The 14167-nt window shown below is 38.4% G+C and overlaps 2 protein-coding genes and 1 pseudogene across 7 annotated transcripts in view; 2 read left to right on the top strand and 1 right to left on the bottom strand.

Moving 5' to 3' along the window:
• The window catches only part of LOC149049003 (NLR family CARD domain-containing protein 4-like), a 173820-nt gene that overhangs the window by 42697 nt on the left and 116956 nt on the right, over window positions 1-14167 (top strand). The gene's annotated exons all lie outside the window — the stretch shown is intronic.
• LOC149049006 (guanylate-binding protein 4-like) overlaps window positions 1-14167 on the bottom strand; it is a 47491-nt pseudogene that overhangs the window by 14713 nt on the left and 18611 nt on the right. The window lies entirely within an intron of this gene.
• On the top strand, window positions 2375-3373 carry LOC149049009 (uncharacterized). Its single transcript, XM_089202322.1, has one exon. It carries the CDS (start codon window positions 2561-2563, stop codon window positions 3371-3373), a length of 813 nt encoding a protein of 270 aa, XP_089058448.1. The 5' UTR covers window positions 2375-2560.

Below are 14167 nucleotides of genomic sequence, written 5' to 3' on the forward strand. Positions count from 1 at the left end.
AAGAATTCAACACATTTTCTGATTTCAATCTTTGCGGTCGGTCAACAAATTCGTCAAAACGCTTTCAAGCTGGTTATACTACAGCCAGTGGGGTGATATAACCGCATCTATTGTCCTTGTATTCCTTTGCCTTCAATCGACAAGCTGATTTGCCAGCGCTTGTTTCTACAGACAAGTTGAACGTTATACCATTGTCACAAGCTATTGATGGAACTGCATTAAAACCTGGCCTAGAATATGATTCACTTCAGAAAATGGTGGTTGGGCTAACAACTCAAATAGACCAAAATAATTTCAGCAGCAACTCCATTTCTGATCCTGAGGAAATAAAAAAAAAGCTCTTAACAAGCGCCGAAGTGGTCGTAGGTACATCACTGGACAACGGCTAATCAATTCCAGTTGGTGTGTACTATCGCCCCAAATCAGTAACTGATCTATACAAATCTATACAAGACACAGCTAAGACCTTGCAAACTTGCCAAATGTGTTTGAAGCTCCAGGCGTCTGTAAGTCAAATTGTATCAAATGACATGCCCTCTTGCTTTAGCAGCTGTGATGAGTGTCTTAAGCTCAAATCTGTTTGCTCAGCCTGTAAACAAAATGGCCAGGTCTCACACATTCCTTCCTTAAGGGCTTGTAACCGGTGTTTAGAAAAAGGACTTAAGTGTAACAGGTTTCTTGCTGCAACGGTAATTACCGATTGTGAAGAGTGTAACAAGAAGGCGTTGTCAAATCTACACTCTATGGCCGAAGATGGTACATTACCTATTGAACTTTCGCTTCTTGTCGCCCTGCCAGATGTGGTTCATCTTGGCAAGAGTATGAAATGCAGCTGGGCCAACTGGTGCATTGATCTTGAGGGCGCGAAGAGTAGTCTAGTTCTAATTCGAACACTCCGCGATTCTGCTGGTCCTGATGTACGTAAGAAGTTACGAAAAATGCTGACCCTGGACTGCGTAAGGAATAAAGATCGGATGGCTGTAGAACCTATCGTGCGCCTTACTAGAACCTCGGTACTAGAGGTACTGAGAGGAATAAGTTTGGTCGTCCACACAATAGTTCCAGAAAAGTATCGCTTTTGTAAATCCAATCAGAGTGGGATATGCAAAAGACCCATTGCGATTGAAAGTGGGGCTCAAGGAAAAGTGCTTGTGTTAGACTATGACTTCGAATCTCAAGCGGCTCGTCTCGTGGAATTACGTTTGCATCAACCAGTTGATGTTCACGTTCGGAAAGAGACATTCAAGGATGCAAGGGACCTTTGTTTTACCAGTGGTATAGTTTTCGTTTCTGAAAAAGGATCTGGGGCAATCCGTGTTATTGACTTGGAAGGCAAAGTACGTTTAAAGCCGGAGGGCCTGAAATCGCGAGCAGAACTACTTTCACAGCTGAGTCGTTTTAGTTTATCACAGGATGGCACAGTGCCAGTTCTTCGGAAGCGACTCGCGACGCATTTAAAAGCTTTAGCTGCACAAGTTAAGAACCCAGAAATCATCCAGCTTAACACGCCTTTAGTAAAACCAACGTCAATTTGTGTGGCGAGTACAGACATCCTTTTGTGTGCGGATGACGAGCACCAAAGGATTATTCAGTTGGAAGTAAGCTGCAATGGAGTTGCTGTCGTTGGTACTAGCATGCGAGAAATACATTATCCCGATGGCGTTTCCAGTATTGAATCTTTTTGTGTGTGGAGAGGGTCCGCATACTTGGCTGCATCTGGTAATGCAGGTGGGTTATACGATTGTGACCTGGCAAATTCAAACGTCAAACAGCTCCTGCAGAATTCGTCCGATTCATGCAGTGAAATCAAGAGGCTGTGTCATTATGGCGACGTAATTGTGTTCACTGACATCGTAGATAGGAAAGTCAAGACCTTCGATCCGAAAACCTCAACTGTTAAAACATTGATGGGCACTGGAAAAGAAGGAACCATGAGGGGACGCAAATCGTCTGCACTGTAAGTACATATCAAGCTCCGCAAGAAGAGGAAAATAGTTGAACACGTGCTCTTGCATCCGATCTCACAATTTACGAAAACTTCATTATTCTTGTGAAAAATGATAGCCGTCTTACTGAAACTTGATGACAAGTATAAGCCGGCAAAGAAAACAGTGCAAAAGCAATTATCTGTCACATCGATGTCAGTAGCAACAGGATTATGACACCTTACAGCGTTCAAAAAGTCCCATACATTTTCTTAGACTAAAAGTCTAAGAAAATGTAGGGGACTCTCCGGGATACTTACAGTACAGACGATTTGCGTCCCCTCATGAATGATGGAACTGGTGAAACCTGTACCTTTGCGCAAGTCCACGGAATATGCAGTTTCCAGAATACTATATTGGTGTCAGACGTAGCTGCTGGAACGGTAAAAATAGTTTCACCGCTTACTGGGACAGTGTCCTTTCTTCAAGCCCTTGGGAAGCTGTACGACAGTTTTGGAATTGGTGCTCATACCGTAGACGCAGTATCACTATCCCTTCAAGATGCTGTGAACAATGTTTCATCAGTGAACGAATATATTAAAAGCACAGTTGCTACAGTTAAACAGCACTACAACATGAAAGAAGCAGCAGCAACAAATGGTCCCCAAGGAACTGTGTCAAAGAAAACTCAAGTCTCGTTAGAACTCCTTGAACAAGGTATGGCACGACTGCAAAATAACTTGAAGAACATAAATGAGGATTATGTTGGTGACGTTGACCTCCGTACATTACTGACCACTATAGTTGAAAACCTTCATGCAGTCTCCCACTTCAAAAACGAGACTTTTACAGCTTTACAGTATGCTCGAGACTTTAGAACAATTGCAAAAGAATCATTAAAAAGAACAACAAAATGGAGTGCCAAATACTTTACACATGACAAATCGTTTTATCCAGTTCCAACATCTAGTATGGAGTTGGCAGATGTTGAAGTGATGAAGTCTCCAACAGCTGCAAGGATAGATCCTCTAATTGAAGTAGCGATGAAGGAGTTGGTGGATAAATTTCGTCCCGTGAGGCAGAGAACAGTGCGCAGTGAAACCACAAAAGACAAAGCCGGAGCTCTCCCACCAGTAGTGTATTACACTCAACCTCCTCATACCAAAGTAATGTTCCACAACGACCCAACTGTTGAAGGAGAAGTAATGGAACAAATTACTCCGCATATCATAGATGACGATGGGGACTCGCACGCACCCAGTATCACGTTTGTGGACGATAGCTCTATTGAAATAGTTGCTGTTGTTGAAGTGCCAGATCAAGAGGATGAATACGACACCGACTCAGGCACCGATGTGGATGATGACGATCACGACTCCTACCCCCACACAACAACACTCACCAGGTCCGGGCGCGCCATTCGCGCCCATTTTCGTCTTGACTTGTAGAGTTTGCACTATCGGGTCTGCGCATATACATTACCTTGTGATGAATCTGTGATCAAGAGTTAATTAGATAACAACTCGTAAATAGCGCCACCTTGGACCCTGGAAAGCAAACGATGAAGAGGTAGACCTAAAGAGACTTGGAGACAAACCGTAAAGAAGGAAAGGGGGAGTTTAGATTCAAGGCTTGCTTGCTGCTAATACATGTGCTAAGAAACAAGAGGATGGCTAGTGAGGATGCAACAGCCTTTTCCCGGTAGGTAAAAGGAGCATGATGATGATTAAATAAACAAATTGTTCAAATGAAAGTTTGCGAAAGTGTGATAACGACAGAGGAAAATTTTAATTGTTAAGCATAATGTACCCTTCTGCAGAGAAATAGTCTCCAATGATTTTCCATGATAGAGACATAAACAATGAACAACACAAAATTGCAATCAAAATGACACAGTATGTAAATCAATTGTAGCTGATTCCATATTGAATGCCCGCGTTTATCGTTATCAGTATCTGGCGCATTTTTTAGCCGTTTCTCGTTACATTTGTATCAATTTTAGTGTTTCAGAGAATTTTTTAGTGATAGATGTTAAACAGCCCAAAATTTTAATGTTTGATGTTATAGAAGGTAAAATTTTAGTGTTTAGTGTCTTCGAGATACCCCCATCCAGACCCTCTTTTGAGAGCCACAGGCTCGTCATACTTTACAAAAGTGAGGTATCAGTTTTAGGGAGTGATTTAGGTGCAAGATATTTCAGGTTAAAAAGGAAAGGACACACGCACATAAAACAAAAACAACAATAGCAGGCACTCAAACAAACATAGACTTGAGCAACGTAAGAAAAGTAGGAAAAAATAATAAAAAATTAATAAATAAATAAAGAAGAATAAGGATGGAGTTAACTAAGGAGTAATGTTCGCAATTCATACTTCAACAGGGAAATTGTGCCAACATTTTGGATTTCTATATTCAAAGAATTGAAAATTTAGGTCCTTGCAAACATAACGCAAACTGTTTGATATTTGTTCTGCTAGGGGGTATGTGAAAGGAACTGCATTGTCTGGTGTAATAGCAATGATTGTTACTCGAAGACGAAATAATCTTTTAAGAGCATCAGGAAAACGGCCTATCTTGAACAAAAATATGATCTTTCATATTTGAAATCGATATATATCGTATAGATTAAGAATTTTCAACTGCTTGAATATAAGCACAGTTTGAGCGTTAAAAGTACTTCTTGGTATAATTCGTACCACCTTTGTCTGGAGTAGGACAATACGTTTCAAGGTGGATGGATAACTGGAGCCCCATACCGTAATGCAATAAAGCAAGTAGGGATAAACAAGACTATAGTACGGGGTACATAAAGTTGAAGTAGGTAGGCAGAGACTAGCTTTATAGATTATACCAATGGATTTTGAAACTTTCTTAGCGATATTGGCAATGCGCGGTTTCCATGACAAATTTTCGTCAAAGAATAATACCTAAAAACATAGACTTTTTAACTCGGTCAATAGTGCATTGGTTAGTCTCTAGTTTAATGTCAAGATTTTCCCTTTTCTGTTTTGGTTTGAAAACCATGAAATTTTATTTAATTATATTTATCGAAAGCTTATTGGCTCGGCACCAGTCTGTTAAGTTAAGTTATTCTTCATTCAAGGTTTTCTCGATAAAATTCATATTTTATGAGAGAAAAAGATGTTTGTATCATCAGCAAAAAGAATGAAGTATAAAACCTTTGAGACATCATACATCTCAGTGATGTAAATTAGAGAGAGCAGAGGACCAAGAATGGAGTCCTGGGGGACACCACACTTGATATTTGAATAAGATGAATCAAATCCATTAAACTGAACAAAATGTTGTCTATTGTTAAGAAAGTCTTCAAGCCAGTTAAATGCGGCACCGCGGATACGATAGTGAAGAAGCTTATCAAGTAAAATTAGATCTTTCGCCGTGTGAAAGGCTTTATACAAATCAATGAATATACCCATTGTTATCTCATTATTATCAATAACAGAAGAAATTTTCTCCAAATAAAAGAGCTAAGGCGTATTTAGTTGAATGCTGTTTACGAAAACCGAATTGATTATCGGATAGTATCTTCTATTTACTCAAATAATCAATAATGCGATTGCAGACAAGTTTTTCTGAAATTTTTGAGAAAGAGGGTAGAACAGAAATAGGTCTGTAATTTGAAAATATTATGTTAATGACTTATCACCAGTTTTAAACAATGGTACGACACGAGCAATCTTTAGCTCTGCTGGGACAACTCCAGAACTTAGCGATAAATTAAAGATACGAGTCAAAGGACCGCTAATTGAAGTAATGGTTTCTTTGATAAAAGTTGTGGAAATATCAACGAAGCTTGTAACTGTCTCAGAACGCAGAGTGCTACAAATCAGTGACTACTTCATGCTCAGAAGTTTTATCAAAATACAAAGAACTGATAAAATCCCCGCAGAGATAGTGACGGTGCGATTTGTGAGATGCGGAAATATTCCTAGCTAGACTGGGACCAATATTTGTGAAGTTTTTACAATACTGCTCAGCAATTTGTCTAGGATCTTATAGCACTTTGTTGTCAAACTTAGATAACGACGGCAAAGTCAGTTTCGAAGTCTTTTTATTCAGGACCTAATCGAGCAACCTTTAACCCTCATGTTCTTTCGACGGCTTTGGTTTTCCATATACTCCAATGAAAGTGATTGTACGATAAGGTCGATTTCAGCTGATCGATTTCTTTATTGGAGGTAACAAGTTTTTCTTCTAAAGGCTTCAGATTATCGACGTCCTTTTGAGTGAATTGTAGGCTAGTCTTGAACAGATTTTTCAACCTCAGTAATTCTTGTAGTGAACAACTGCAAAACCGAGTTAAACAGGGTCTTTATCATCGACTCTTGAGCCTTTAATAACAGTTTCCAGGGTGACAAACTCATCTGCGCCATGGTCGTCTTCAGTAATGACGGTGTGATCTTGTCCTCTTTGTACTGGGCTGGGTTTTCTTGAACTCTTTCCCTTTCTTACCATTGGCAAGTTAGATCATAATGAAAGGTAGAGTAACGAAAAAAAAAAAAACACTTCAAATGTTTAGAAAGGAACAGTAAAGAGTAAGCAATAATTAAATACATCATTCGGCGACGGAGCCGCTGATATCACGTCCGTAATAACAATGAAATATATTCTAAAACATACAGCGCTTCCAGCTTGCGGCTTATCATGTAACTGGCAAGCTTGAGTGGAATACAGAGGCGCAATCTCGAGCCCAGGGTCATTTTGGCTCTTTGTTAGCGGTGTGGTAGCCAAATAATGACCTCTGGGAGTATCGAATTTTTATCCCAGAAATCGTGGGATTCTGGTTTTAACTGCGCATGTCTACATTGTTTAGTTATTGCTTTCGGTTGACTTCTGCGCGTGCTCAAAATAGAGAACGCGGTCCGCTGCGCCAGCGGAAGAAGAAAAGAACGTAAATTACCTTTGTGTATGTGAACTTACGACTCATCGTAACTAATCGAAAATGTGATTTAAAAACCAGAAGAAAATACCGAGATGTTTTTCCAGTGCACCTTCCAATGCTCCTAGAAGTTTGGAAGTGAAAGAAAAAGGGATAAAGTGATGGCCTTTCACGCAACTTTTACGCTGTTTTCAGGTTCCCGCGCGAGGTGAATCGATTGCAAGCTAGTTAGTAAAGCAAGCATGGGTGCAGCAGTTTCATCTACTTTAAGGGAATTGAGCTTGGAGGAAATGAAAAAGGAACAACGGCAAACTCCGGAAGCGATTGGTTTCGATTCCAGAGAAGTCCTCCTGCCTCTACACCTGACGCAAAAGCTTATGATTGTACAGGTGACTGCACTTGAGCCGTTCAGTCGAATGGGTTCTATTTTGTAAAGTTTTGAGACTATTGACTTTGAGTTTACAAAAAACACATGCATATGAATCAAATATCCACATCCCTTTTAAAGATCAAGAGAAAAAGAGAAGCAATGATATAATTTGAACCTTGAAAACATCACAAGCTTTGAGTTTGCTCTTGCTTCTTTCTTTTACATGATTCAGTTTGATAAATTAACTTAAGGGTTGGATTTTTTTATGAAGAAAAAAATATATGGAAGTTTCATATTTGCAATTTTTAAGCGTGTGATGTTTCAGGGTTAAAATTATATTATTTCTTCACTAAAAAGAAAGACAGAATAAAATTATTTCTTTCAGTCTGTTACAACTTTTAGCTCCAGTCTTATTTTTTAAATATTGCTTGCAGTTACTAAAATGATACTCACCTTATAATTGGAGTGTTCAATACCAAGGATGATAGTAATGAGTTTTTGGACAAGGTTCAGCTCCCAGAATTGGGTATTCATTGTAAAAAATCCATAAACTTGTTAAATGAACCACAATATCTGGCTAAAATAAAAACTCCGAAACTTCTTTAAATTCCAAACAAGGGAGAGACAAATTTACGCGAACGAAAGCTTAAAAACACGTTAGCTTTTTAGTGATTGGCCTATTTTTGAAATCATGCGAGGCGCACGTGAATACAGAAAGAATAGGAAGGGGGGAGGGGGAGAAAGGGAAAAATTGTAACTTGAAATGTAGAAAAACGAAAGAGATTTTTTACATTCATTGCATAACCATATATCACCCACACTGAATTTACTTGACTTCCATCTTCTTGTACAACAGTACACTCACAGTGGCCATGAAATCATGCAAGTCAGGAGCTCAACCTATCATTTCTTTAATGGGCTGCTCCAAATGAAATCTTCAAGGAAAGACTTGGTACTATTCCTTGTTATATGTAAGACATAAGAGCCAGCAGTTCCAGGTTTCTGTACACATGGGCTTCTGCACTGTTCATCGATCTCGTCTAGAAACTTATATTTGGCATATGCTTTGACATTACAGGTAGATAGCAACATAATAAGTATTGCTTTTGCAGCTGGAAGGCTTGTCTGTGATGCAACCCGTGGCATATATACTTCATCCTTTCTTAATTCAGTATTTTTCTGTCAACTAAATATAAACAGAATGTAACTGTCCATATTTCGTAGGAAAAAATTGTGGTTATTCACCGTGGTGAATAACAATAAAAGCTAAGTTTTTTCGTTTGTCTCACGATGTAGTCATGCGTGATGCAGATCGCGACGTTTCGACTGCATACTGCTAGTCTTCTTCAGGCGATGAGAGACTGGAAGACCTATGCAGAATTAAAGGAGCACGATCGAGACATTCGACTCGCCCCCGAGACCTCCGCCGTTTCAGAGCATACCCACAACACCGAACACAAGCCACTCTGGAACGACGTAAAGTTTATGGATCGTGACCCTTATTACTACACGCGTAAGGTCAACGAGGCAATTCATATAAGACTTCACCCTAACAACATCAACAGGGATAGCGGAATAGAAATTTTAGAAGCGTGGATGCCCACGATCAAAAGACACAACAACAGGAGAGCCGTGCGACAGCGGACTGCCGAGGGAGCAAATCACTGAGTGAACAGCAAGGATCCAAATGCACCAATCAGAGCTGTTAAAAAATAACTGATCACAGCAGAGCATCGTGCTTTATAAGATCACGCATGACCAGTCGATCTCATCGCCTGAAGAAGACTAACAGTATGCAGTCGAAACGTCGCGATCTACATCACACGTGTCTACAGCGTGAGACAAACAAAAAAACTTAGCTTTTATTTTTAACTCCCCATATATTGGTAAATATTTTTATTTTGAATAAATTGAACTCTGTGGAATGTTTCTGGTCAAAGTAATTTGGGCAAAAACATATAGACATAGAATTTATACACACGTATATTGTAATTGTTAAAAATAAAATGCTTATCACAATGCAAACCAGCTGTAAGTGAGGCATCATGTAAAACCCTCATACTTAAGGACATCAGGATTTCTATGGCCAGCCTTCTCAAGTATTTCAATCCCTGTTGACTGCTTGGTTAAATTAGTGTTAAAATATTGGTGATAGAAAAAGAGAATTAAATGTGTCGCAAGATTTATAGATGAATATGAAACGATTACCTTTGTGTTTCCATCAGGTGTGTCTTCTTGGAGTACCCGTGACATGGGTATAGCGGATGGTTTACTTAAGGTAAAGCAGATAGTGAAACAGTCGACTGAGACGGGCTTTGGATGGCGACAGACTTCATTTCTGTTTTTTTTTAATTAAGAAGGAACCCTTTTCTTTGCGATTTCCTTACATATTTTGGCTTCTCGATTTCTTCTTTGATATTGAATACTATGCAATTCTGATGTTGAACTCTTAAACACTAATACATTTCTGTAGGCTCGCACGACCTCTACAATTCCTTCTTTTCTGCTTTTCACTCAAAACAAATTGATATAATGATTTATTTCTACTTACGCGTCTTTGACAACAACTACAGCAATCCATCGTTCCATGAAGAACAGCTTCCTGCCATTGCAGCAGACAGCGGTTTTGGCTGGATGTTTTCTCACACATCGACAGGCAGTTTACAAGTGAAAACTTTCACGCAAAAAAAAAAAACAACAACAACAACAACAACTGTTACGGTAACAGAAATATAAAACAATTCAAATTTATTGTTGATAATGCTCTACTTCCGGCCCGGTAGATCCCTTCCGTGAATCACACTTCCTATGTGGGGTCTACTGTTTTCATATCAACCAATCAAAAAAATTGAATTAATCGATCACTATTTGGCGACCATACCGCTGACAAGAAGCCAAATTGACCTACGCAGTTCCCTCGCCAAAGTGAAGTCAACATCTAATCTAAACAATCCTGGTGTTTCCTCCTTTCAGCCCGGCTCTGAACTTGCAAAACAGTTCGTTATGTAAATTCTATACAACCAAGTTGAAGTTGTACAACATATGTAGCTCAGTTTCATTGAATATGAGCGTGTGCAATCGTCGAGTAAAGAGGAAATAGAGGTAAGTTTGTGGTCTGTCAATTTAAGGTAGAATGCATTCATTGGATGGTTTTAGTGGACGTCCAGGATTTCTAACTCATGAACACTTGAGAAAATGTAGTATTGCACAGTTTAGAGCTGGTTAAGGGTTTTTTTTTGTTTTTTTTTTACGATCGTTGTTTATGAACATTTAAGATCAGCAACCTTTTACATATTTACTTCGTTATGAAAGTGAAAGTTGCATATGTCATCATGTTCCTGTTTATTTATTGGGAGCTGTGCGTATGAATTCTTTTTTTTTCTAGTATCTCATTTTTGTTTGGTTGTTCTTTCGCTTTATTTCAATTATCTGCGACTTTTCCTCGAAAATCGACGAACTTCGAATTCATCGGTAGCTGCTTGCATGGAGTACATCAATTTAAACGTAATGCGTATCGTTTAATCGACATGGGCTTACAAATTAAAGCTAAATTTACCATCTCTTAAAAGAATCTCGGCCAGATGAAACAGTCTTTATAGAAATAAATTTATCGATAACTGCTTGCTTAGAGTTCGTCAATTTAAACGTACAGTACCGCTCGCGTAGACGTTAACTGCTCAGACGAATTTCATACGCTCCGACGCAGGGTAGTCAGTGGTGGTAACGCCGATTAGTGGTGATAATTTTAGAATTATCCCACCCAATTGTATGGTTGGTTAGGCAAGTATGCTCCGATAAAGCTGAATCTTCCTTTTTGCAAAGAAAAACCGCTTTTTGGTGCTCTTTTAACCGTGTACCAAACTGGCGTTTGGTCTGTCCGATGTATTCGTTGTCACAGTCATTGCAAAGAATAGAATAAATGGCGTCGGCTCGTTGTTCTTTCGTGACAGGATCCTTAGGTTTGGCGAAAATATGCCCCAAAGTCTGAAAAGGTTTTTGAGCAACTTTAACGTTGTGGCTATTCAAAATTCTCTTAATGGGCTCAGTAACACGGGTTTACAAACCCATTAAATCTGCAAACCAGTGTAGCATCAAGCTGTGTCTAATTGTCCACCTGGTTGCCATGTGAACTTTAATATATTTTATTTGCGAGAAAAGCTATCATGTTACACTCACGCATGTCGCGTCGCTTCGCGATTTTTTTGGATAACGAGTAGTAGAAGTACGTTTGCTTGATTTGTTGATGAATCAGCTGGGAAGGAAAATGTCAGTTACTCAAGGCATCGAAACACGAGTTTTATTGAACGAGTAACGAAACAAGTACTACTATGCTTCTCAATTTATTCACTGCAATTAGCGCTCCCTAAGATGTTTACGTCGCAGAATGTAAACAATTTGGTGTTTGCATCGCAGTTGATGATTTCTTCAAAACTTCAAGCCTACCTCGATCATCTTCGGTTAGGATCAGAAGGAAAATATATTTTTCAATAAAGTGAATTGTGTTCTGTTCTATTCATTGCGATTGGCGCCCGCTTCAGTGTTTACGCACCGGAATGTAAACAGTTTCATTGCACGCGCCGGCGAGTTTTAAACAAACTTGAACTATATATATCCTGCAGTTAATTTTCCGTTCAATTTTTTCGAGCAATTTGGTGAACATTGATCGATGATTCGACAAATATCGAAACAAAAAGCGAATCCGGTCTCTCATAAAAAAATTCTACATACGAATCAGAGCAAGACGTAGTTGTGACAGGTAATCCTACTGTAACACAACACCATTAAAATAAGCGAGTAGCACTTATTAGCTTTTGTATGAATAACGAGATGAATGAGCCAGTTTTTGAGAACAGCATGTTCACCAATGACAAAAGCTCTGAAATAAGCATTCGTGCGTGGGTTGGCATTCAGAACGCGACAACTGGTTACAAACGGGCGCCTTAGCTGATTGTAATGTATATCGTTTAATCGCCATCGGTTTACCAATTAAAGCTAAATTTACCATTTATTAAAATAATCTCGGCGAGGAGAAACGTTTCTTAAGCTTGATTCAAACGTTGTGCACTGTAAATCATAATTCTGAAGTATCACTGCTATGACACTGTAGATTATATACTAAGTTTGGATCATATAATGGTGAGATTATTTGTACCTTTAGTTCGAATTAACTCTCAATGGCTTCACTTCAAACAGCTTTGCTTTGCCCAGTTTTTGATAATAGTTCTTGTTCATTCTACATCAAATGCAAGGGAGCATAATTTGTAACTTCTTCACTCGATCCTATCAGTGTCTTACTTAGCTCTGTATGCTGTTTATTTTATTTTACCACTTGATTTTTGTGGACTTGAAAGTAATTGTCAGAGTACAGTGAAGATCAGTATTATTTCCAGTGCCTACAAGCTTCTTGTTACTAATCTGAGCCGCTTTGAAATGCTCTCTTTCTTTGCTTTTTATTTCATTGTTAACTCAGGGTCTAGAATTAACTTCTTCACTTGAGTGCCAAGTGTCAATAAAACAATTGGATTCAATCACCATTTGAAGCAATGATTTGATTGCTAAGTCTCAATGATTAGAGAAAAGGTTAAATGTTCTATTCAACTGAAATACAAAATAGTTTCAAAGACCTTGACTCTTTACTGAAAACCAGAGTTAGAAGTTAATGTCAGTAATAAATTATGGATTCATTTCTGCATTCCTGAGTGCTGGTTTGCATGAAGAATACTGAGAAAACCTTAAATGGATACCAGTTAGCATTACTAACATTAACATTCTATTTGCAAACAGTCAATTTTCAGTAGCATTGACAGCCAGCTCAGATTGCAATTTTGCACCTTGTCTCTATGAACTATATATATGTATGTTTTCCTTTGGAATTTTCTTTGAGATATTTTGTCTTTGTATGAATTTTTAAGAGAATCACCATGTTGTAAGAGAGTACCTTGTATATACATTAATGTTCAATAAATAAGTAAATTATGAACTTAATAAACAGCTGGTCATCTACTTACCATCTACTTACCATTTTCATGATGTACAGAAACATTTTTTCATTGGTGCTATAGGGCTTTTGTTCCTCTCAACATTTCTTGCTTACTTGCACACCCCATGTGTTCAGGAGCAAAAAAGAAAACATTATTTTAAAACTTAAAACTTTTACATTATTTTAAAACTTAAAACTTTTACATTATTTTAAAACTTAATGTCAGAACAACTGGTAACCAGTCAACTCGCCGACGGACCAACTCGCCGACGCCAACTCGCCGATGTATAAAATCGAGTAGAGACGTCGGCGAGTTGGTCGTCAATCCAATACAACTTATTAGAAGTTAAACATACAGAAAAGTAAACGATATTTAGTAAAAAAAAACTGGTGAACATTGGTGAACATCAAACAGAAGCTTAAACATCGGTGAACATTGGTGAACATGTTTTCTTAAAAAATCTGAGCGATTGACATTATGAGTCTTTACGGTGTTGTTGTCACATAACTATCTTGTTCGCGTCTGAAGCTGTTAGAGTCATTGGCGATGTTTACTTATACTTTGTTCGCCTTGAGATCCTTATAAACTTCGTTGCAAATAAAAATAATTGCTTTTTACTAAAGATCTTGTCTAGAAAGCCAAGTTTTCATTAAAAATCTGACCGATTGTCATGATGAGTCTTTACAGTGTTGTTGTCACACAACAACTTGTTCGCGTCTGAAGCTGTTAGAGTCGTTGGTGAGGTTTACTTCGCTTTATTCGCCTTAAGATCCTTATAGACTTTGTTGCAAATAAAAATAATTGCTTTTTACTAAAGATCTTGTCTAGAAAGCCAAGTTTTCGTTAAAAAATCTGAGCGATTGACATGATGAGTCTTTATGGTGTTGTTGTCGCACAATAACTCGTTCGCATCTTAAGCTGTTCTAGTCATTGGTGATGTTCACCAATGTTCACCAATGTTTAAGCTTCTGTTTGATGTTCACCAATGTTC

Source organism: Pocillopora damicornis, chromosome 3, assembly GCF_964200805.1.
Source record: "Pocillopora damicornis chromosome 3, jaPocDami1.2, whole genome shotgun sequence".
NCBI classification, from domain to species: Eukaryota; Metazoa; Cnidaria; class Anthozoa; order Scleractinia; family Pocilloporidae; genus Pocillopora; species Pocillopora damicornis.

What these genes read in the sequence shown, in the direction of transcription:
- LOC149049009 (XM_089202322.1), top strand. Translation starts at nt 2,561, where the DNA reads ATGAAAGAAGCAGCAGCAACAAATGGTCCCCAAGGAACTGTGTCAAAG.